Here is a 24581-nt window from a genome sequence, read left to right on the forward strand (position 1 = left end):
TGGAATGCAGGGTCTTGACTTGCTTGTTGACTTCCTGCATTGGGCAGTAATCCTGTGTCCCTGGTTTTTGGACTGACAGCAACAGGGTGTTACAGGGTATCAGAATGCCTCTGTGGAGCAGCAGCTGAATGTGCTTCACCATTCCCTCCTGCACCACTTACCGGAAGGGGTATTGGCATTTCATAGCTGTCCCCACTGAAGAGCTGGACCACCACCAGGGTGAGATGTTGAGCAAACCCAGGAGAATTTGTCCTGTGCCCAGACAGCTGCAAAAAGAGTCTTTAACATAGTCAACAACTCTCCTCCATACACCCCTTCCGTCTGTCCCACTTGGATGATGTAATAATCTTCCAAGGGAATCATCATAGCTATTACCTGGGGTTCTCCAAAAGTCACCTACAATCCTCTTCTTCTTCAAAAAAAAATGTTTGCCCTTACTTTGTGTAACAGGTCTCTTTCTATCAGAGGGCATGGGCAATCTGGCATCAGAAGAAATGAATCGGTCACATTTCGTTTTGCCAAATCTGTTGGTGGTGAATTTTTAAGTAGATATCTTCCCCATGTATCTTAGCTGTTTGTCCCGAGAGTGGTCCCAGTGGTTTCTTTAGGACAGATTTTGCTACTCCTGTGTCAACCAGGAAGTACACTGGTTGTCCCCCAACAGTAGCAGTGACCCTGAGTTCTCCAGGGGACTGAGAACACCGGCCTTGTTCACCTCATCCAGATTAAGCACCATAGTTGTCTCGGTCATCTTTCCTTGGTCTGCCTGGGACATTCCCTCTCCTGGTAGCCTTTCTCCTTGCAAAGGATGTACTGATCTTTATTTATTTATTTATATTAGTGAAACACCATGAGGTACAGTTGTAGACTTACAAATTTTTGTGCTTGGGTTTCAATTATACAATGATCGAACACCCATCCTTCCACCAGTGCCCATTCTCCACCACCACTGATCCCAGTATCCCTCCCACCCCCTATCCCCCCCATTCCACCCTGCCTCTGTGGCAGGGCATTCCCCCTTGTTCTCTCTCTCCTTTTGGGTGCTGTGGTTTGCAAAAGAGGCATTGAGTGGCAATCATGTTCGGTCTATAGTCTACAAAGGGTGAACTGATCTTTTCCCAGTCTTGGTCTCCCTGGTCGTCTCTGGTTAACCCCCTGTCTTCCCTCTCCCTCTCCTTTCCTAACAGACTTGGCTAGCTTCTTGGTCTACGTGTGCTCTGGAGAGTCTGTATTCATAAAGAACCATTGAGCATCTTCCATAAGCTCACTTGTTAACTTTCTTTTACATTTCTCCATATTTTCGCAACTTTTTCCAGATTTCTGGAGCTGATTGAGCAACAAAAAACAAATTTCATGCCCTTCTGTTTTCCGGTGCTTTTGAGTCCATGGGTGTAAGATAGGTAAGCACCTATCAGTCCTTCCAACAAGGCTGAAGGCCTCTCCGTAGGTCCCTGAAGGAGCATACTAACCTTGGACAGATTTGTAGGCCACCATGCAGACCCTGGAGGCCCCCTGAGAGAAACTGGTGATAGGTCTAAAGATGCTCCCTACCATCATTGCTGTTCAGGTTCCAGTTGGGGCAGTCTGCGGGGACTCTCAGCTTCTTGATGGCCTCAAAGGTGGCCATTGGCTATGAGGTCGTTCTTTACAGCCTCTCGCCTAGTTCAGTCTCTCTTCTGTGGTAAAGAGGTCCTCGCAGCTGCTGGCAGTCATCCCAGGTTGGCTGGTGGGTATAAGAAATAAACTCCAAGAGAGATAAGTCTCTGGGAGTCCTTCCTACAGGAGGGGTTCTTTACTTTGTGTAACAGGTCCCTTCCTATCAGAGGGCATGGGCAATCTTACTTCAAATTGTAAATATCAAATTGTAAATATCAGAAGTGGGAAAAGGTTGGTAAGCAAAGACAGGACCATGTGCAGCATCCCCAGCATGGGAGCTTGTCTCAAAGGAAACATAGGATAAGGGGCTCTCCGCTAAGATGCCCCTGACTGACCATACTTGCTGCCCTATTGCGTCTGAGGAGACAACAGAGCTTTCCCATCATGGTCTGGGGGCCATTCCAGATTCACAGAAAGTGTTGTGAGAGGAGGTGGTTTGAGCAGGAGTGGAGGAGACCAGAGTCAGATTGTCAAGGATATTGGCTTCAGAATCTGTCAGAACAGAGGCTGCGGTAGTGCTCTTTTTGAATGGTAGGGTTGAAGGAAAGAGTCCTAGTTAGCAAGGCGAGTAAGGAGAACCTTGAGGATCAGAAAGACTTCAACCTAGTTGGCCGGGATTTGACAATGTCGATCCGGATGATGGTGTAAGGAATTTGGCCAGGATGATCAGACTTCCTGAGTCACTTGCCAAAGATTATCTGCCTAACACGGTAACAGAGATTCAGATCGGTTGTTTCCCTGCTTAGGCCATTTCACCTCAAAGAGGGCCCTTCCAGTTCACAGAGCGTATGCAGACTGAAATGGTCAACAGTAGCACCAAGGCCCTTTGCCTTTTGGTCCCCTACTGACCAATGCACCATCTCCTCCAGGACAGTGAATTCCTTAGCAGATGAGTTGCCCATTGTCCTGGAGAACACAAGGATGGCTAGGCAGCTCTCAGATAGATGCTCACACGGCCAGACCCCCTCAGGATCTTAAGGTCACCTTGGCATTGAGGAGTATAGGTATAGTTCCCCCACTAGGTTGCCACCTGTCTTCATGGGGGCAAATCTCCATAAGCCTTTACGGTGTCCACTGAACTGTGGATTAGAGCCCACTCAGATTCCATAGCTGGCACTGTGGGACCACCAGGCTCTCACCACACCCTTGTACTTTTGCCTCCTCTCAAACCAGGTGACAGATGTCACATATCAGAGAAAAGTTTAGAGAACAAAAGTGTATACATTCACCAGAAGCCCTCGGTCGCAGGAGCAGCAAGGACCAAGAAGTCTCGGTGTAGCCTCCAAATGTTAGGCTCAGCCCTCACTGGACCTCTTCCAAGACCTGAGTCACTCAGAGATATAGAGACCAAACACTGAAGCAGAGTTTATTCTCATTCACACAAGGCAGTGCTGCGGGTTCACAGGCCCAAGAGACCTGGAACCCCAAACATTGGCAAGGCAGCAGTATATACTTTTTTCCAGGCTATACAACAAGATACAGTTTATCAAAGCGGGATATAACTGATCCTTACACATGACAACTGCATTTGTTTTATCTAGGTACAGCAGATAAAATGTTCCTTTTTATGCCACATGTTCCTTTTCTTACCTTACATGGGACAGAATCCAGTGGTTAGAACATATGGACCTCCCATATTTACATTATTTTCAGGGAGACATTTGTTAGAATGAGGCAGCAACCTTGGGTACTGTCCGTCTTTTCTTTTTTTCTAAATTTTATTGAATCACCATGAGATAGGTACAAGCTTTCATGTTTGGGTTATAGTCACACAATGATGGAACACCCATCCCTCCACCAGTGCACATTCCCCACCACCAATATCCCCGTATAACCCTCCTTTCTCACCCTCCCTCTGACTCCATGGCAGACACCATTCCACATGTTCTCTTTCTACTTTCGGGTATCATGTCCATCTTTCTTGAGCTTAAGGGGAGGCCAGAGGAGCCGCTCATTTAAAAATTGCTGCACTTTTGTCTCGTACTTCAAAATGGCTTCGCTACTGCCTCACAATGCAAGCACTAACCCCTGTCCTGTCTTGCGCCTCTACAGATCATTGTGCACTCCGGCTCCTCTAAAAATTATTTAAAATAGAATAATAGTAAGATTTGCCCTCCCCCTCTTAGCAAGTGACTATTAGCTCTTCGGCACTCTTTCCCATCCAACATTTTATTTTGAAAAGTTTTACATCTTTTTCAAGTTGCAAGTGTAGTTCAGTGAGCACTTGTGAAGTCATCCAGATTGTAAAGTTATGAATACTTTTCCACATTATATTCTTTCTTTTTTGCCTCAAACACAATTGCACACACATTTACTCATTTATTTTTGCAGCTGGGGTTGGACTCAGTCTTACACATGCAAGATAATTGTTCAAACACTGAGCTACATCTCTGACATCTTTTTTTTTCTTTTTTTGTTTTTTAGGTCACATGCAGTGATGCTCAGGTCTTATTCTTGGCTCTGCACTTAGGAATCACTTCTAGCGGTGCTCAGGAAGCAGAGGGGGTGCCGGGGATAACACCCTGCCTGTCTGTGTGCAAAGCCAACAGCCTACTTGCTGTATTATTGCTCCAACCCCTGACCTCCTTTTTCTTTATTTAAAATTATTTTAACTGAAAAATCTTTTCCTTTGTTGTTAGTGTTCCAAATGGGAATCACATATGACTGGCTGTGGCACTGAGTCATCTCAGTCATGGTGCTCACCAGCTGTCACGTGAGGATTCTGTGCTCTCATACTAGTCCAACTGAGGCACTTACTGAAGGTTGCTGCGCTTCCTTCATTGTGGTGCTTGCACACATACTTTTTGGGGCCACGGTTTCTCCTCCCCTCCCCCACATTGATTTTTAATGATAAAAAATGTGTATCTTTAGAAATAGCTAACAGAAGTCAATTTAAATGATCCCATTGTTGCTGGTAACATCTAAGGCATCGTGGTCAGAGCCAGCCAAACACAAGCTTGCTTTTCTCAGGTTTAAGGAGAGTGATTTGGTCACCTCAGTGATCAGTGTCACAGAGGTGCTTCCCCCGCTGTTTGATCCGGTGCTTGTTGACCTCAACAACCACAGTAAACACAGCTAGTTTGTCTTCATCTTCCTGACTGACTAGGTGCTCAGAGAGAACTTGGTGATGGGTCATGGTCCGGCTGCTCTCGGGGATGCTCTTCCAAGGAGACTGTGACTGCTGGATGAACTGCAAGGAGATTGGAACTGCTAGATGAGCTGCAGTGTTTTGGACTGGCCGAAGGTAGGAGAGACTACAGTCTTGTGTGTGTGTGTATGTTGCTGTGACATGTTTCAACATTGCTTTGTTGACCATAAAAGCTTGTTTTGTTGTTTTTGTTTTTAGGCTACACCTAGTGGTGCTCAGAGCTTACCCCTGATTTTGCACTCAGGGATCTTCTGGTGATGCTCAAGGAACCATATGGGATTCCAGGATCGAACCCAGATGGGCCATGTGCAAGGCAAGCGCCCTCCCTGCTCTACTGTCACTCTGGCCCCTGAAAGCTTTTTCTTTGCTTTATCTTGGGGAGGGCGCTTCCTTCATGCCTTTGTGAAGAGACTAGGGTTGCATTTCCTCCTGACTCTGAGCTTGGGCCACTCCTGGTGGCACTGGAGGAAACCATATATAACTGAGGAATGGAACATGGTTGGCCGCATGCAAGACCAGCACCTACTCCCTGTCCCGTCCCCCAAGTCATAGGGGTTCATTCTTGTGCTCACACACATCTTGGTTATGGTGCTTTTTGCAACTGCTTAGTACTAATGCATGTGCTTCTTGGGTCATACTTCTTGCCATGATGTCTGCACATCTTTTCATAAAATGGTGTTCACGCTTCCAGCATTCTGCACCCCTTTAGTTATGCTCAAACAGATCAGAAATTGTTGGGATGCTGGCAATCCAGAAAGCAAAGCTATTAGGACTGTGCTCAGTACTTATGGTGACTTCTGGGTTTGCACTTGCTCGCACTACTAATTTTTTTTTTAATGTAGGAGTACTGCTATTTATTCAGCCATTGATTAAGCTGATTGAATTGGGAATGAACTCCACGTTACTTTTTTTTTCTTTTTATTGAACCACCGTGAAATACAGTTACAAAGCTTTCATGTTCGAGGTTCAGCCATACAATGATCGAACACTCATCCCTCCACAAGTGCACACTTTCCACCACCAATGTCCCCAATATATCCCCCCCACCCATCCCAGGCCTCACCCTGCCTCCATGGCAGGCAATTTCCCCAATACTCTTTCTCTGCTTTTGGGCATTATGTTTTGCACGAATTTTCCCACCACCATTCAAGTCTGCCTGCCAGGGGCAGATGCTAGATTATTTATTGTCCATTGCTCATTTTGAATATTATGGGTGCCGTGGCCACACGCTTCTGGAATCCTAGATTGTAAATGGTTGGGTTCCAGAGACATTTCTGTAGGGCACGAATCCATTTTGGGATTCAGTTGGGTATCTCCGGACCAGGGCTGTTGGTGCACTAAGACAGTGCCCGGAGGCACATTGTGGGGGTGACAGCCAGACCGATGAGTGGGCGGGGAGCCAGGGAAGGATAGCCCTGTGCCTTTGCTGCTATACAGCATGAAGATTTAGTCCTGGAACCCGCATACCTGGGTCTTGTTTGTGGAAGCTCTTGTTCACTGGGATTCCATCTGGAGTAGGTGGGGAGACTGCACCTGCTGCATCTGGGGTGCCCCAGTGAAACTGGCTCGGTATGGGGCCTGGAGAGATCTCTGGCTCTGTGATGTCTTCTGGGACTCGTTGCTGTGGCAAAACTAATTTCTAAGCTGCTAAGGTATCCCTCACACCCTCCATACATGCCTTATATGTCACACTGTGCAACACACCAGCAGGTTATCACACAGTGAGGCCTTCTGGGGGAGCTTGGCAGGCTTCCCAAGGTAATTCAGAAGTAGACTGAGAACATGAAAGGGATACTGGCTGGGTCACTGTGGTTAGAAAATGGAGCTGGGATGAGGGTGGTCTGTGTTGTTGAAAATGGAAACTTCCTGCCAAGGAGAAATTGCCTGGACTTTAATGTTTACCTGCTTAGATATGGGGTGGAAGAAGAGGGGCAGTAGGTCAAAAATAAGGGAGCCTGAAAAGGAAAATAGCCAATCACTGAAAATGGAGTTAGGGCCTTGGGGAGATCTCAAGAGCTCTGGTGCACACCTGGTGTGTTTAAGGCCCAAGTTTGATCCTGACACTACACTACTGCAGTCCTCTGAGTATAATTCTCGTGGTCTTCACTAAACACCATGGTTTGTGGTCTTTGTAGAAAGGAGGGGATCAGATTATTGCATTGAAGATCCTATGGATCAGTAAAGGGCAGTACTAAAATTGGTAGTGACCGATCTTTGTTAAAGAATGCCTCACAAGGAATCATTTTCATGGTGGTTATTCACAGAGGTGGCAAATTGGATGTGTTTAGAATGTTCAGGCCAAACATAGCATTGGACCTATGTGGGTTCATTCGCAGAGTTTGAGAGACTGGGAAAAAAACTCTTAAGGGGCCAGGGTTGTAGCTTCATGGTACAACACATGCTTTGAAACTGTGCAGCCCATGTTCGATCCTTTGCACAGCAATGAACAAAACCCTTCAGAGATGAGTACCTTGGAGTAGAGTGGTATACAAGCTTTTATAGGTACATACCTATAAAACTTATTTTCTAAGGCTCGAGAGATGGTACAGCAGGCAGGACACTTGCACACTGCTGACCTGTGTTTGATTTTCAGCAACCTATATGGTCCCCTTAGACTGTCAAGAGTGATCCCTGAGCACAGAGTCAGGAACAAGCCCTGAACCCACCATGTGGCCCAAGCGCAAAACTTTTTTTCTCATGAAAGATTTTACTCTGGAGTTAGGATGGGTCTTCAGAGTGGAGCTCAGGAAGCCCAGGGCAGCCTTCCTGCAGTTGTCAGCCAGCTGGACCAGCAGTTCAATGCAAGAGCCGAGGATGTGGTGCTACTCAGGTGTGCAGTGCCAGGGATTGCATGGACCACCCTAGTAGTACTTACTGGTAAACTCCAGGCTGCACCCAGTAATGCTTATGTGCCAGGTATCGGGCTAGGATCAACTGCGTGCAAGGTGTGTACCTTAAGTTCTGGTTTGCCTCTCACTCAGGCTCCACAATAACACCTTAATTATAATTAAGGTGTATGGATCAATGGTATGTTGCTAGGTTGTATATTACTAGGTTGTGCATCCATCATTATTATCTGTTTCTAACATTTTTCATGATCCCCTCAGAGGAAAATAAGTGCCCCTCAGCAATCACTCCCTATCTCCTCCATCCCTCCCAGCTTTAGGCAGCTGAAATTATACTAAACATTTAGTTTAGTATATGTTTGTCACTGTATCACTTTTGGTCGATTTACTTGAGTGGGCGCCAGTAACGTCTCTATTCGTCTCAGTCCTGAGATTTTAGCAGCCTCTTCTTACTTGTCTTTCCCAACAATTGGAGGCTCTTTCAGGGTCAGGGGAATGAGACCTGTTATAGTTACTGGTTTTGGCATATTGGATATGCCACAGGGAGCTTGCCAGGCTCTGCCTGTGTAGGCGGGATATTCTTAGTAGCTTGCCGAGTTCTCTGAGAGGCATATATGTATATTTCTCTCTATGGTTTGTTGCCTACTGTCTGAACTCCATCAAATATGGGGTGGTAATTATGGAAAATGGATAGGAAGTGTCTTATGATGTGTCCAGAAAGCGGCCTGGAGCATGGTGGTGGTTGGGTAGTGGAGGTCGCCTGCTGGGGCTGGGTCCCTTGGGGTAGGGAGGGCTCTCACCCGACCCTTCTGGGGTGCCCCGAGTGAAAACAGCCTGGTGCGGAGTCATAATATATTTAAATAGTATATGTTTAGGATAATACATACATTGAATATACTATAAACTTTTAGTATACTATATATGTTGATTATACTATATTCAATGTTTCATATAAATGACCATTCATTTTCTAATCTTTCTGGGGGGCTTTCACTGAGCATGTTTTCAAGTTTTGTGTTGTAGTTTATCAGTATTTAGCATTTTTTTTTTTTTTTAGCTTTTTGGGTCACACCTGGCAATGCTCAGGGGTTACTCTTGCCTCTGCACTCAGGAATTCCTCCTGACTCTGCTCAGGGGACATATGGGATGCTGGGAATTAAAACCGGGTCGGGCACTGGCAAGGCAAACGCCCTACCTGCTGTGCTATCGCTCCAGTCCCCAATACTTAGGTTTTTGTTAAGGATGAATAAAATTCCACTGTATGACTGTGCCACATTTTGTTTATCCATTCACCAGATGATATCCAAACACCAGAATGTTTGAGTTGCTTCCATTCTTTTGATTAATGCTTTAGTAAACATTATAACTAATGCTTCAGTAAACATTACACATTTTTGTGTTTGAGTACATAACTTTTCTTTTTGTTACCTATAGGAATGGAACTGATTATAGCCACACTGGTTGGCTTGAAATGGAATCATTTTGGTTTTGATTTTCATTTCCCTGATGGTTGATGATGTTGATTATCTTTTCTTGGTTTTTTGTTTGTTCTTTTTGTTTGTTTTCCGGGTCACACTAAGCCATACTCAGGGGTAACTCCTGGCTCTTCACTCAGGAATTACTCCTTGCGGTGCTTGGGGGACCATATGGCATGCCGGGAATTGAACCTGGGTCGGCCGCATTCAAGGCATATGCCCTTGTACTCTCGCTCCGGCCCCTTGATTATCTTTTCATGGTACTTACTGGCCATTTGTTTTTCTAAGGGACAGAATGGGATTGCAAGTGGTCAGGGCCATCCATCTGGCGATTCTTGGCCATCCAAGCACAAGGCCCATGAATGCAAGGTTGTAGTGCTAGAGATATCCAGTGATGGCTCTTGGTCTAGAGTGGTGGGAGTTACCCTGGATAGCAGTGCTTTAGCAGGTACATTATTTGTACATGATTTACCATTTTGAATTGTCTTTCCACTTTTTAATTTTTTAAGTATTTTTTTAATTTTTAAATTTTATTTTTATAAGTAACGTCTCCATTCGAGACTTTGTTGTTACTATGTTTGGCATACCGAATACGTCATGGAGCTTGCCAGGCTCTGCCGGACGGGCGAGATACTCTCGGTAGCTTGCCGGGCTCTCCGAGAGGGGCGGAGGAATCGAACTCGGGTCGGTCATGTCGGCTGCGTACAAGGCAAACGCCCTACCGCTGTGCTATTGCTCCAGCCCTTTTTATAAGATTGTTCACATTAATTGATTACATTCAGTATTTCAACACCAATCCCACCACCATTACACCTTCCCACCACCTATCAAGCCTGTCTGCCACAGGCAGAAGCTAGATAATTTATTTTCTTTTGCTTATTATGAATATCATGAGAGGTTGTGCGGCTGCAAAAGTGGCTGCACACTCCTGGAATTCTAAAATTGTAAATGATTGGGGTCCGGAGACATCTTCGTAAGGGAGCTGTTCCATTCTGAGATTCATTTATGAGTGTCTGGATCAAGGCCATTAACGCGCTTAAAAGGCCGTGTGGCCTAGAGCCTTCAGTCTGGTCCCGCATACCTGGGTTTTTCTTCTGTAAGTTTATGGCCACCGGGGATTCATTTGGAGTGGGCAGAGAGAGGACACCTGCTCCATCTGAGGTACCCCAGTAAAATTGGCTTGGCACAGATCCAGAGAAATTTCTGGGGAGCTGCTATCTCCGGGATTCAACGTTGAATCACTGGATCAAGGCTGTTGGTGCACTTACATGGCTCCCGGAGGCAGTTCGTGGGTGTGAAAGCCAGGGGCGAAGGTGCGGGGAGATGGGGAGGGATGGCCCATCCCTGCCTCCCCCATGTGGCCTGGAGGTCTTTCCACTTTTTTAGTAATGTCCTACAAAGCACAGAAGTTTTCTATTTTGATTAGTCCAGTTTAACCTGCTTTTTCAATTGCGTGCTTTGGCATTTTATCTAAGTTTCACAAAAAAATGCTTGGATTTCCAATGATACTCCCAATGATACTCACCATGGCAGTGAAGGCAGCTTCAGTGCTTGGGATGGCCATGAGATGTTGGGAGCCACCATTGCCGTATCTGGCAGTGCTGGAATGGGGGCAACATTCCAGGGGTTAGTGGTGGGGTCTTGTACCTGCCAGGTAACAGCTTTGCTCAAAAGCTATCTTCTGGGCCTATGTGATGTTCAAATTTTTGTTATATTAGGCTGTGACCCATCTTGCGGGGGTTGGGGGTGGGGGGGAAGCTTTTATAATTAATAGTTTTCACTGGGACTTTTACTTGCCTATAAGGAATTTAATTTATTTTTGGCTTTTAAGCTGTACCTGACAGTTCTCAGTGCTCATTCCTGTCTTTGTGCTCAGGGATCACTCCTAGTGGGACTAATGTAACATATGTGGTACCAGGGAGCAAACCTGGGTTGGCCACGTGCAAGGCAAGTGCACTACTTGCTATACTATCATGGTTCACCTACCAGGAATTTTATAGCTATTACTAAATAGTCATATGAATTCCTATGAGAATCAACAAATGGGACTCAAAAATGTGACTTAGGGGTAGCACCTGCAGTGCTATGGCTCCAGCCCCATGTCATTAACTGTTTTTGTCAGAGAAGGGCAGACTTGGGAAGAAGTTCCACAACTCTGGACAACTTTTGAATTTCCTTTTTCTTTCATTGTTTTCACTGTAGTTGTTTCTAGTGGGAAGGGGTTTATGCCACATCCAGAAGTTCTCAGGGTTTAATCCCGGCCCTGGACTCAGGGATCACTCCTAGTGGTCTAGCGGAGACGTTACTGGTGCCCGCTTAACAAAGTGGTGAACAACGGGAGGACAGTGCTTCAGTGCTTGGACTGGAAAAGAGAACAGAGATCAGTGGGACCGGTATGTTAAGTCTGACCTTTTACCTGTAGGGGTCAATCTGAGGAAGCATTGAATGCAGTCTGGTGCCAAGTGGGTGTGAGTCCTGTCTTCATGATGGGGCAGAGTAACTCAGATTCCAGGAATGTCGCTATCTATCAGCCCAGGGCGTTTTATTCTATGAATTTCTTAAATTTTCTTGTCCATTAATAAATTGATAGACATTTATTTTGATTGTTCCCATTTTTATCATGAGTAGTGCTGCTATGAAGCCATAATTTATATGCACATTTTTATGTGTGCATAATTGCATTTTTCTTGAATAGATACCTGAGAGTGGAATTGCTGGGTCAACAACTCCATAACACCAGGGGCCACCTGGTGGTGATGGGGTTATTCCTGGAATGCTGCTTGAGTGGTGGTCAGTACACTCTGGAGTGCTGAGGATTGAAGTGAGTCCTCCAGCCTTCTGAGCTATCTCCCCAGTGCTCCATTTTTCATTTCTATGGGAATCCCACTAGCTACTCAGGCCTCACCATACTCAGACAAGATAGACCAATTTAGAAAGTGTGCAGCGAGGTGCTTGGCGTGTGTAAGGAGCCCTAAAGCATGGTGCCTGGTCACCTCTCTCTCTCCATACCACTGTTGAACAGTGAGAAAGTAGCAGACGTCAGAGGTCTTGGTCAGACCTTCAAAGTGAAATATTCTTTTTTTTTTCCTTTTTCTTCTATTTTAAACAATTTTTAAAAATTTTACAGACTTACAAACTTTCATGATTACATTTCAGTCATATATTTGAGTACCCATCCCTCCACCAGTGCCCATTCTCCACCACCAATGTTCCCAGTATCCCTCCCACCAGGCTCACCCCTTCCTACCCCTTGCCTCTGTGGCATTCCCTCTTACTCTCTCTCGGGTGTTATGGTTTACAATACAGCTACTAAGCAGCCATCACGTTTGGTCCGTAGTCTACTTTCAGCACACATCTCCCATACTGAGCGAGCCCTCCAAACATCATTTACTTAGTGGTCCCTTCTCAGCTGCCTTTTCCCTCAGCACGTGAGACCGGCTTCCAAGCTGTGGAGCAATCCTTCTTGCCCTTATCTCTGCTACAAAGTGAAATATTCTTTCTGCTTTCAAAATGAACAGTTCTGCTATTTCCTTTTTGGATGTAATGTTCACCTTAATGTCCTGTATTTCTAAGTTAAGATTTTTCCTAATGCATTACAAATTTCCTTAAAGTGTTTTCTAAACTTCCTGTCATAGGCAGAGCGTTTTACTGTCTTGAGTATTTTGATCATGAATCTAGGTGAGAGTCTCTCACGTTTCCAAATTGAGATAAGGTGTAGGGACTGTTTACTCATGTTACCTAGTAACATAGAGAATTGTACTAACAGGACTTAGCTGCATCCTCATTTTTCATGCTTTTTGAGTGAGGTGGGATTGGGGTCATACCGTGTGGTATGAAGGGCCTACTCCAGTGGTGGCAGGACTCAGGGAATTGAATCCAGGTCTGCCGCATTTAAGGTCTTTCCTTCTCTGTGCTCTTTTGCCCCTGTTCCTGACTCTAATCTGAATGCAGTGTAGTTGAGATTTTGCTGTGTCCCATTGTGGTCTTAACTTTCTGGTTTTTGTTTTAGGGCCACACGTGACAGTCATGACTCTGTGCTCAGGGATCACTCTTGGGACAGGAGACTGATCCTATAAGGTGCCAGAGATCAAACCTGGGTCAGCTGTATGCAAGGCAAGCACCCTACCCATTGTACTATCACTTTGACCACCAGTCTTAAGCTTATCGTTTGATCTAGTTTATGATCAGTATTAATGAATATTCTACTAGTCAACTGTTTGGCTCTAATTATTGGTACATGCTTTCCTTCCAGCTATGTGATCAGACTGGCTAATAATAGTGTCTACTGCTTATCCATATTTTGTTTTCTGAATTTTTTGTTTGTTTTGGGACAACACCTGGCAATATTCAGTGCTTAACTCCCTGTCATACTTAAGGGAACATATGGGGTTCCAGGTATCAAACCTAGGTTGGCCATGTGCAGGGCGAGCACTCTACCTGCTATACTATTGCTCTAATTTTGTCTAACCCACGTTAAAATTTTTAAAAAATTTTTATTAGTGAAATACCATGAGTTACAGTTGTAGACTTACAAATTTTTGTGCTTGGGTTTCAATTATACAGTGATCAAATACCCATCCCGCCACCAGTGCCCATTTTCCACCACCACGGATCCCAGTATCCCTCCCACCCCCCAAGCCCCCCATCCCACTCTGCCTCTGTGGCAGGGCATTCCCTTTTGTTCTCTCTCTCCTTTTGTGTGTTGTGGTTTGCAAAAGAGGCATTTTATTTTGGTAGAGGGCTTGGCCACACTGGGTAGTGCTCAGGGCTGACTACTGGCTCTTTACTCAGCAATCATTCTTGGTGGCTGGAGCTATGGTACAGTGGATAGTGTTCTTGCCGACCTAGGATTAATCCCCCAAATTCCGTATGGTCCCTAGAGCTTCAGGAGTGAGTCCTGAGTGCAGAGCTAGGAGTAACCCCTGAGCATTGCTGGGTGTGGCTCCAAAACAACTACAACCAAAAAATTTTAAAAGGGAATCAATCACACTTGGTGAGGCTTGAGACACCATCTATCTATCAAGTCCCTGTCTGACCTACAAGAGACATTTATGTTTATTGTTTATGGTGATTTTGTATTATATACTTTCTTATATTATTATATTTCCACCTAACCACCCTCTGATCGATCTGGCTTTCTTTTATTCTTCTTTCATACAGCAGGATTTTTCCATCAATGCTCTTTAAGCAGATTATTTAATACATTATTTAATACATTTTAAGCAGATTATTCTCGGTTGTGTGCTGAAGGGTTACTGATCTCTGTCCTCTACCCACTTGTGCTGATAGCGTCTTACCCTCCCTAGTCACAACATCCTAAACATCTCCAGATACTGTCTTGTACCCTTTGTTGGGCTGGAGCGATAGCATAGCGGTAGGGCATTCGCCTTGCATGCAGCCAACATGGCCGACCCGAGTTCGATTTCTCCTCCCCTCTCAGAGAACCCGGCAAGCTACTGAGAGTATCTCGCCTGCAGGGCAAAGCCTCGCAAGCTCCCCATGGCATATCTGATATGCCAAATTCAGTAACAACGAAGTTTCACAATGGAGACGTTACTGGGCCCGCTTGAGAAAAATCGATGAACAATGGGAGAACAGTGACAGTGACCCTTTCTTGGCTAAACCCTGTTTGAAACAGTCACTCAGTGGGCTGTGCACCTGCAAAGTTTTACCTTATGTGTACAGTTTTGTTTCATTTTTAAATTTTATTTATTTTGGTGTGTGTGTGTGTGAGGGGGAAGCACACCAAGTGGTGCTCAGGGCTTACCCCTGGCTCTGCACTCAGGATCATTCCTAGTGGGGCTCCGGGGACTATTTGGGATGCTGGGGAATCTAACCTGGGTTGAATGCGTGAGAAGCAAATGCCCTTCCTGCTGTACTATCACTCTGGACCCTACACTTTTTATTTATGAGTAGGGGTTTGGTTACACCTGGATGGGCTCACAGTCCCCTATAGGGTGCCAGGAATTCAATCCAGGTCAGCGGGTTAATAGGCAAACATATTATCTGTTTTTCTGTCTCTGTGGCCCCAAATACTCTGTTCCATACTTGAGCAGGTTCATAGATCAAGAAGAATGTAGGGACTTGAGTACACTGACTTTTCCCATCTTCCCAACATTTTCCCATCTTCCCCAGGCCATTGATACCAGTTTTAGCCCAGTGTAGTCCCTGAGTCATTTGATACTACCTTTCATTTATCTATGCCAGTGTTGGGTTTTTAAACTATTCCCAGTGATTCACAGGTCCAAGGCTACTTTTAGTGATACTCAGCTCAGCAGTGCAGACTCGACAGTTGGTGGTTGGGCCTGGTGATGCTCAAGTGTAGAGGCTGGGGGCTCACAATTCTTAGTCATGTGCTTTCTGATTTCTTTTTTCTGCAAGAGCAACTTTTTCTATTAAATTTCGCTAATGTCCTCTGCAACAAACTCTTCTTTTCATTTTTTTCTTTTTTGGAGGGGTGGCACACCTGGTGGTGTTCGGGGTTTATTTCTGGTTCTACACTGAGGGATCACTCCTGGTAGTGCTTGGGCAACCATATGAGGTGCCGGGGATTGACTGTGGACAAGGGTCCTACCTGCTATACTATCGCTTAGACCTTCCCAGCTTTAGTGTTTTCTTATCATCTCTTCTGAAGAATAATATTTGATGGGATTTGATGGAGGCCTGAGTGATAGTATAGTGAGTAGAGTATTTACCTTGCATGTGGCCATCCACAGCTTGATCCTCGGCACCTTATGTGGTCTCCAGAACCCATTCAGGGGTGATCCCTGAGCACAGAGCCAGGAGTACGCCCTGAGTACAGCTGTGTATGGGCCAAAAAAAACAACAAAACCAAAACAGAACATTTAAGACAATTTTTTCCCCATAGACTTTTTAAGTCTCCAATATTTTTTTTTAAATTGAATCACAGTGAGATACAGTTACAAAGTTTTCATGTTTGAGTTTCAATCATACAACAATAGAATACCCATCCTTCCACCAATGCATATCTTCCACCACCAATGTCCCCAGTATCCTCCCCCATTCCAAACCTCCCCCTGCTTCTATGTCAGACAGTTTCCCCCATACTCTCTACTTTTGGGCATTGTGGTTTGCTCAGATTTTCCCACCACCATTCAAGCCTGCCTGCCAGAGGCAGATGCTCGATAATTTATTCTCTATTGCTATTTTGTGGCTGCATGTTTCTGGAATTCTAAAATTGTAAATGATTGAGGTCCAGAGACATCTCTGTAGGGAGCAAATCCATTTTGAGATTTATTTGGGAGTATCTAGATCAAGGTCGTTGATGTGCTGTGATGGTGCTCAGGGGTGGATTGTGGGCGTGACAGCCAGGACTCCAAGCTGGCAGGGAGACAGAGAGGCTGCTGTCTTGAGGCTTGGAGTCTTAGTCCTGGAACCCACATACTTGGGTTTTGCTTCTGGAAGCTCGTGGCCACCAGGGTTTCATCTGGAGCCTGTGGAGAGGGCACACCCACTCCATCTGATCACTAATACTTTTTATTTCATTATTAGTAATGTTTTCTTCCTGGATTCTCTGTGTTGGTATAGATTGGTTTTTATTTCTACCTAGGATGCTTTCTAAATCTGAAATGCCTAAGAGGGACTCCTGGTCAGGGAATTGAACCTGTTCTATGCCTTGACAACCATTAAGCAGACTGATCACCTAAGCCTGCCCAAACTATATATCACACTTAGTTTAATTTTCATTTAATCTAAAATATGCAGAGTTTCTTTTAAAAGTTTTTTTGGTAGTTTTTATTTTGGGGCAGCACACCCAGCAATGCTCAGGGTTTGCTTCTGACTTGGTGCTCAGGGATCATTCCTGATGGCGTTCAGGGGACCTTATGTGGTGCCAGGATGAACACAGATTGGCCTTGTGCACGGTAAGTGGCCCACCTTCTGTCCTATAGCTCTGCCCCTGTTTTTAAAGTTTGTGTTGCATTTTTCTGAATTATGGTGAGAATGAAGGTATATTTTTCTTAGAGAGATTTTTCTCTTCCTCAGTTAAATGCAATTTTTCTGTTCTTTACCCATTTTTGAGTAGGATTTTTTTTCTCTTTGGTCTACACCCAGTACTACTCAGGGCTTATTCCTTTCTTTGTTGGCTAGGGGATCATATTAGGTGCCTGGAATTGAACCCAGTTTGTCTGTGTGCAAAGCAAACAGTCTTTTCTTTTCACTCCCAGATATTTAGTGATTATTTATTGTATTTTCAGTATTAGAAATCAAATTCTGAGCCTTGCATATATATAACATGAAATCTATATTACTTTAGCTACATCTCTGTTGAAATCAAATGTGCTATTTCTGGTCTGTATTTCTGTTTAATGTATGTTAAGCCTGAAGACAGTAGCAGACACAGGAAACTGCCTGTCCCTAGTTTGATTTTTATATCTACTCTAAGGACTACCCCAATCATGAAAGCTTATATATAAACTTTGATTTGTATGTTTAGATCTTTATCCAAGTGTGTATTTATGTGTGTATATGTGTGTGTTTCTGTGCTAGGGCTCAAAGCAAGAGCCTCACACATGTAAGACATGAATTCTTATCACTAGACATAGCATCTTTCCCCCACTCCTATTTTTAATATTTGTTTTTGGCCTCTTAGGTCTCACCCAGTGATCCTCAGGGTTTATTCCTGGCTCTGCATTCATAAATTATTCTTGGTGGTATTTGGGGTACCATGTGGGATACCAGGAATAGAACCCGGGTGGACCGTGTGCAAGGCAAATATCCTACCCACTGCACTAGTGCTCTGGGCCTCCCACCCATATTCAAAAAAAAAATTTTTCCCCCTGGGCTGGAGAGCTATTACAGCAGGTAGGACACTGGCCTTGCATGTCCTGATCCCAATCTTCTATCCAGCACCCTCCAGAGTTCCTCAGAGACCTACAGACAATGATCCTTGATCACAGAACTGGGAGTAAGCACTAAGTACTGCCCACAACCAAAACAATAAACTGAACAAACTAATTTTTCTGAGGTAGGGCTGTAATTTTTCGTAAAGCAATATGGACAAGCACCTGTGTTGCTGTTATGAAGTCAGTGAGAAGAAAGGTGTTAAAAGACAGTAATGGTGAAGACAGTAGCAGGCACTTAAGGAAGTTGTCTGTTCTGTAGTTTAAACCTAGCATCTATGCTAATTCTCGTAGTAATTCTGAATTCCAGTCATTGAAAGATGCAGACCTTTCAGAACTTTAAGGTCTGTGAACCTGTACTGTGTCCAATGCATGTGGCAAGAGTCTGATTATAAAACTGAGGTGAGACTTGCTCATTTAGTACTATCATAAGCACATTGTGAAGATTGGACTTTGAAAATGTGTACTGGTTGTTGGTATGCGCAGTGGGTAATGTGGGTAAGCTTGCATATGATGTGACTCACGGTTCTATAGAGGTTTCCATATATATGACTCAGATTTCAGTAAGATATGACATCTATACGCCATCTTCCATGCTTCCAGCCAAAAGCTAATCCTTTTGGTAATATTTGCTCGCATTACTATTTTTGCTACTTTTCTCTAGAAATGCTGTGTGTTTCTCTTGGACTTATTTCCACAATCTTTTACTCACGTATCTACCCCTTTATACAGATGTAAATAAAAGAGAAAACAGGTGAAAATAGCACGTCTACATGCTTGGTATACCTACATGCTTGTCCTCACATTATTCAATCCAATTTCATGTACTTAAGTCTGTCTTTTCATGTTCTACTTTTCAACAGGGGATACTAGATTGATTATGACAGCTCAAGATCTTCCTCAGGAAGAAATTTCTAGTCACAAGACAATGGAAGGATTTAAGGGAGAGAGTTTACATTTCTCCATTCTAGGTGAGAACTGGGAATCTAAGAACCAGGAGGGACCTTTGAAGCAATCAGCTTTAAGTCAGGAGAAATCAGGGACTCAGAAAGCCATTTGTGAATATCCTGGATTTGGGAAGCATTTTATTGCAAGCTCAGACCTTGCAACAAATGGTTTCCATATATATAACTCAGATGTCAAAAGTTTGGATTGTGACCCAGTCTTGCACAATTGTCAGAAAAGTTACATATCTAAGAGATCTGGTGATAATGACAACTCTGGAAAATCCTTCAGCTATTCTATGGGAGTTAATCAACTTGGAAGAAATCAAATGAGAGAGAAATGTTGTAAATACACGGAAAGTGTTGAATCTTTCAAACATTTTGCCCCTCTTAGTGAGCAAAAAACAATTAAAGGAGGGAGGAGACTGTATAAAGATAAGGATTTTGGGAATATCTTTAGCCTTAGTTCGTCTCTTAATGAAAATAGGAGGAGTCACTCTGGAGAGAAATTACACAAGTGTACTGAATGTGGCAAGTGTTTCAAAAGGAATTCTTCCCTTACTTTGCACCGCCGAACTCATACCGGAGAGAAACCTTATACCTGTACTGAGTGTGGAAAATCCTTCTCCAAGAACTACAACCTGGTTGTACATCAAAGAATTCATACAGGAGAGAAGCCCTATAAATGCAGTAAATGTGAGAAAGCCTTTAGTGATGGGTCTGCTCTGACACAGCACCAGAGAATTCACACTGGGGAGAAACCTTATGAATGTCTAGAATGTGGCAAATCCTTTAACCGAAATTCATCCCTGATTTTGCATCAAAGAACTCACACAGGGGAAAAACCATATAGATGTAATGAGTGTGGGAAACCTTTCACTGACATATCTCACCTCACGGTGCATCTCAGGATCCACACTGGGGAGAAACCTTATGAATGTAGCAAATGTGGCAAAGCTTTTCGAGATGGTTCATATCTCACCCAGCATGAGAGAACTCACACTGGAGAAAAGCCCTTTGAATGTGTAGAGTGCGGTAAATCCTTCAACCGTAACTCTCACCTCATTGTGCATCAAAAAATCCATTCTGGAGAGAAACCCTATGAGTGCAAGGAATGCGGGAAAACTTTTATTGAGAGTGCTTACCTTATCAGGCACCAGAGAATTCATACTGGTGAGAAGCCCTATGGTTGTGACCAGTGTCAGAAGCTTTTTAGAAATATTGCTGGCCTCATCCGACACCAGAGAACTCACACTGGTGAGAAGCCTTATGAGTGTAATCAATGTGGCAAAGCTTTCAGAGACAGCTCCTGTCTAACCAAGCACCAGAGAATTCACATCAAGGAGACCCTTTACCGATGTTCAGAATGCGGCAAATCCTTCAAGCAGAACTCTCATCTGGCAGTTCATCAGACACTGCATAGCAGGGAAGGTTCCAGCCACTGTCTGCAGTGCGGAAAAACATTCCAAAGGAATTCATCCCTCATCCGACACCAAAGAGCACACCCTAGCGAACAAAGCACAGAAACATAATGAATGTGCATCATACTCAGTTCTTGTCTGGCTCTCCTTAAAAATAATGTCTTCAGAATGACTTCTCCAGTCGGGAGAAAAGTCCATTTGGTAACTCCTGCAGAAAATGTAGGTGGTAATAAATGTGAGGGAAAAACACTAGGGATAATTCCGTCTATAGCAAAAATAATAGCATGCACACTGGATTAAACTTGTGAATGTCAGAAGAAATTTTCCCTGAGATACCCACCTATTCTTATAACAGAATGTTTAAAAACTGTAATGTTTTTTGATTGCTACGTAATTTATATGAGAATTCTTTAATAGTTGTATTTACCTTTTTGTACCTGAGCAAACTCTTAATAGGATCAAGTTAAATCTCTGAGGGAACCATTCTGCAGGAACTCTTACTCTCATTTCTATAGCAGAGCTATTCTGGTAAAAGATTCCACACTATACAGCAACGAGAGAATTAGAAATTTTGCTCTTTGAATGTGTTGTTGACCTTTTAGATGCTGGGGATATATTTCAGTTTTTTTTAAAGTTGAGTCACAGTGATATCCACATTTTCAAAGTTGATTATGATTGCATTTCAGTCATAAAATGTTCCAGCGCTCTTCCCTTCACCAATGTACTTTTCCTACCACCAAAGGTCTGTTTACCTCCTGCTCCCTGCCCCTCCCCCACCTGCTACTATGGCAGGCACTTTTCTTTTATTCTCTTTACCCATCCCCTTCCCCTCTCCCCCCCTCCTTGTTCCCCTCCCTCTCTCCTTCCTTCCACCTCCCCTTCTTCCCCTACCTCCTCCTTCTCCTTCTCTCCCTCTTCCTCCCCCTCTTCCATTTCCCTTTCTTCTCCTTCCTCTCTCCCTTTCCTTTTGGGCCTTATGGTTTGCAATACAGATAATGAAAGGTTATCAGGTATGTCTCTTTACCTACTTTCAATATTCAGTTGGGAACATGTTTCAGAATGGGCAACTGGACAAATATGAATGAACAGTGAATTTTTTCTCTTTGAAGAAGAATGAAAGAGGCTTATACTAAGATGAAAAGGGCTACCACTAACGAATACGGTATGCTGTTTTTGTTTACAAAAAATACTAAGATTTTATGCTTGTTATTACATATCCTCATTGTTGTTGAGGACTTTCTAAGGTGTCCTGTGTAACCAGTCTGAACTTTAAAGGTTTTGTCGCCAAGTTTCAAAATGCTTTAACATGGCAGACACCAACAATACCACTTAAAATAAAAAATTTACTGTAACTTTAGTCATTTAAAGATATGTGTACTTCTGCTATAGATTGAAAATTGATAGTGAAAAAATAAACTCTTTTTTTTAGGGGAATAATTAACCTTTTGTTACAAGTTGTACATTGGTGTGTTATTGTTGTTGCTGTTTGTGGGCAGGGCACAACTGGCAATGATCTGAGATTATTCCTGACTCTGCACTCAGAAATTACTCTTGGCAGTGCTTGTGGGACCATATGCCGGGGATTGGGCCCAGATCAGTTGCATGTAAGGCAAGCACCCTACCAACTGTGCTGTTGCTCTGGCTCTTAGCCTTTTTCTTTTTTCTTATCAAAATAATGGGGCTAGAGTAATAGTACAGTGGGAAAGGCGCTTGCCTTGCACACTGCTGATCCAGGTTCGATCACCAGCATCCCATGTGTTCCTCTGAGCAACTCCAGGAATGATTTTTGAGTGCAGTGCCAGGAGTAACTCTGAACATTGCCAGGTGTCCTCCCTTCCCCCTAAAAAATCATATCAAAACAATATACAACTGCTGGGATTGGAGAGAGTACCACAGGTAGGGCACTTGTCTTGCATGCAACTTACTCATGTTTAGATCCCCAGCACCCCGTATGGTCCCCCAAGTACTTGCAAGAGTAATTCCTGAATGCAGATGCAGGAGTAACCCCTGAGCATTGCCAGTTGTGGTCCCCAAATTAAAAAAATATAGTTTAATGTGCATTCAAAAAATGAATTTCAAAGGGCTGCGGCTGCTCTCTCTCACCATTTGCATTCGGTGGTTCTTGCACCACTTCTCCCACCCTGATGCGGCTGATGGCGATCAGCGGATAGAGGAAACAAGGGCCAGACTGGTTGGTATCAATTGCAGTTTATTCCAATCTCATCTCCGTTCTCTGATTCTCCTTCTGCCTCCCCAATCTCCTTCATCCTTCTCTTGGATCCTGTTCCTTCATACTTCTCCTTCCTGCTTCTGCCTCTCCAGCCCACTCTTACAGCCTTTGTATCTCCCAAAGCATGAGGAGTTGGGGTAATAACTACATGTAGGTGTGCTCATTCAATCAATAGAGGTAAAGTCCTTCCCTCAGGGGAAGCTTCTTCTAGGACATTCTCATTCAGTAAGATGACCACCCAAGAGTGAAATTCCATCAATGGGTATGTTTCTCATCTCCTAGTTCAACAAACATATAAGCATTCATAATATTAGTCATTTTGTATGGACACAGTAAGAGATACATTAAACTTATAGGATTGATCTCCTGGGGCCATCTCGCTATAGATCTCAGACTATAGTGCTCAGGCCAGATTAGTCTTTCCTAACCCTAGCAGATTCCTAATCTCGTCGTTACTTTTTGGATCATGAAAGAATTTGTCCATGACCATACTCTTAACTTATAGTTAAGTATTGTGGCCTTTTGACCTGGGCCATTTCGTTGCCAGGGTAGCTGAGTGTATGCTTTGCATGAGGAAAACCTGGGATTTTATCCTGGACACCACAGGTCTCTCAGGCACTGCCAGGGTGGCCTCCCCAGAACGGGAAATAAATCTGGGAGTTTTATGTATGTTTGTCAGAAGGGGCTCTATCAGGTCACAGACCACCCATAAACCTGAGTGATAGTGGGACATCCTGGAGGAAATTCACAAAATTAGCATACCCAGACTCAGAGCCTTAGAAAAATTTCTTCTTTATGACTTGGATTTGGTGGGAGTGAGGGGGTGTCATCTTGAGGAGATGGTGAGTCTCAAAATAGGTAGAAGCAGGCAGAACAGAGAGCTATGATGAGCTGGCAATTTACTCTTGAGGCACTGCTATGGTGGTCCTGCATAAGCTGGTGTCAGAGCCCCAGTGCTCAGGCTGCCTCCTTCTGGTAATTATTTTCTGTTGCAGGAAAGTTAAGCTTAACACCATTGACATTTTCAGATCTGAGTTAGAAACCTGGTCAGTCTTCTCAGAATTTTCTCTGCTATTCTGTGATCCAGGAGCCCATAAAGAATCACAAAGAGAGAACCTAGTTCCCACTTGCCATCAGTATATGGACAATCGAAGTGAAAATAGGCTGGTCCATGTACAAAGCAGCTGTTTTTTTTCCTTCCTTGGCATAGGTTTTTATTTAATCATTTTCTGTGGAAGTTATTGTTGAGTTCCAAGATGCCATTTTCTCTATGTGGGACCACCATGAGGCATGCATTTAAATCACTACTGTTCTGTGCTTGTCACATGGCGTTTTACCAGCAATGTTAAATGGAAGAAGGGAGAAGTCTTAAACACATTTGCGGCCCCACCAAGTTCTTTGCTTTTCAAGTATGCCCCTTTTCTGCAAATGACCTGACTTCACTAGGTTTTCAAGCCAGAAATAACTGAGAATGGAAGAGGACAGAGGTTTTAGTAAGGAACTGGAAGGAGAGAAAAGAAGAAAAGGAGAAGGAAGTAACCTTAAATGAAGGGGTGGAACCAGTCAGTAGCCTTGGGAAATCTCTGACTTTAGATTAGCTTTCTCATTGTGCAAACACTGTGTGGTCTCATCCTTGATACGTCATCTTCATATTCAGCCAGATTCTGCCCATGCCTCTCCAGTTCTCTTGGGTGAGAGGGTAGACAGAACTTGGATTGGGTTTTTGCTGGAACCAGGAGTGTAAAGGTGAGCACAAATAGTTCATGAGTAGAACATAAACTTTTATGAAAGAGGCTCAGGTTCAGTCATTGGCACCGCATGGTCTCCTGAAGGGCCCCCCCTCACTTATGTCTATGTGTACATTCATGCTGCAATACTCTTCTAGACAAAACAACTGAGAAAATATAGTCCAGATAACATGAAAGTTCTTGATAGGTTTTTTGGGGGGGGAATCCACACCCAGTGATGCTCAGGAATCAATCCTACCAAACTCAGGAGCC

General features: G+C 44.0%; 1 protein-coding gene across 2 annotated transcripts in view; it reads left to right on the forward strand.

Moving 5' to 3' along the window:
* ZNF329 (zinc finger protein 329) overlaps nucleotides 1–21017 on the forward strand; it is a 28622-nt gene extending 7605 nt beyond the window's left edge. The window contains exons 1-3 of one of the 2 annotated variants that reach the window (XM_056136372.1): nucleotides 4793–4900; nucleotides 5003–5117; nucleotides 18850–21016. In XM_056136372.1, coding sequence (XP_055992347.1) covers nucleotides 5078–5117; nucleotides 18850–20462 — 1653 coding nt within the window. In that variant the 5' untranslated portion in view covers nucleotides 4793–4900; nucleotides 5003–5077 and the 3' untranslated portion in view covers nucleotides 20463–21016. Of the gene's footprint in view, nucleotides 1–4792; nucleotides 4901–5002; nucleotides 5118–18849 lie in introns of those variants that run through there. The other variant, XM_056136373.1, reaches the window with a different exon arrangement.
* The last annotated feature ends 3564 nt before the right edge of the window (nucleotides 21018–24581 follow it).

This window comes from Sorex fumeus, unplaced genomic scaffold (assembly GCF_029834395.1).
Source record: "Sorex fumeus unplaced genomic scaffold, SorFum_2.1 ptg000122l, whole genome shotgun sequence".
Taxonomy (NCBI): Eukaryota; Metazoa; Chordata; class Mammalia; order Eulipotyphla; family Soricidae; genus Sorex; species Sorex fumeus.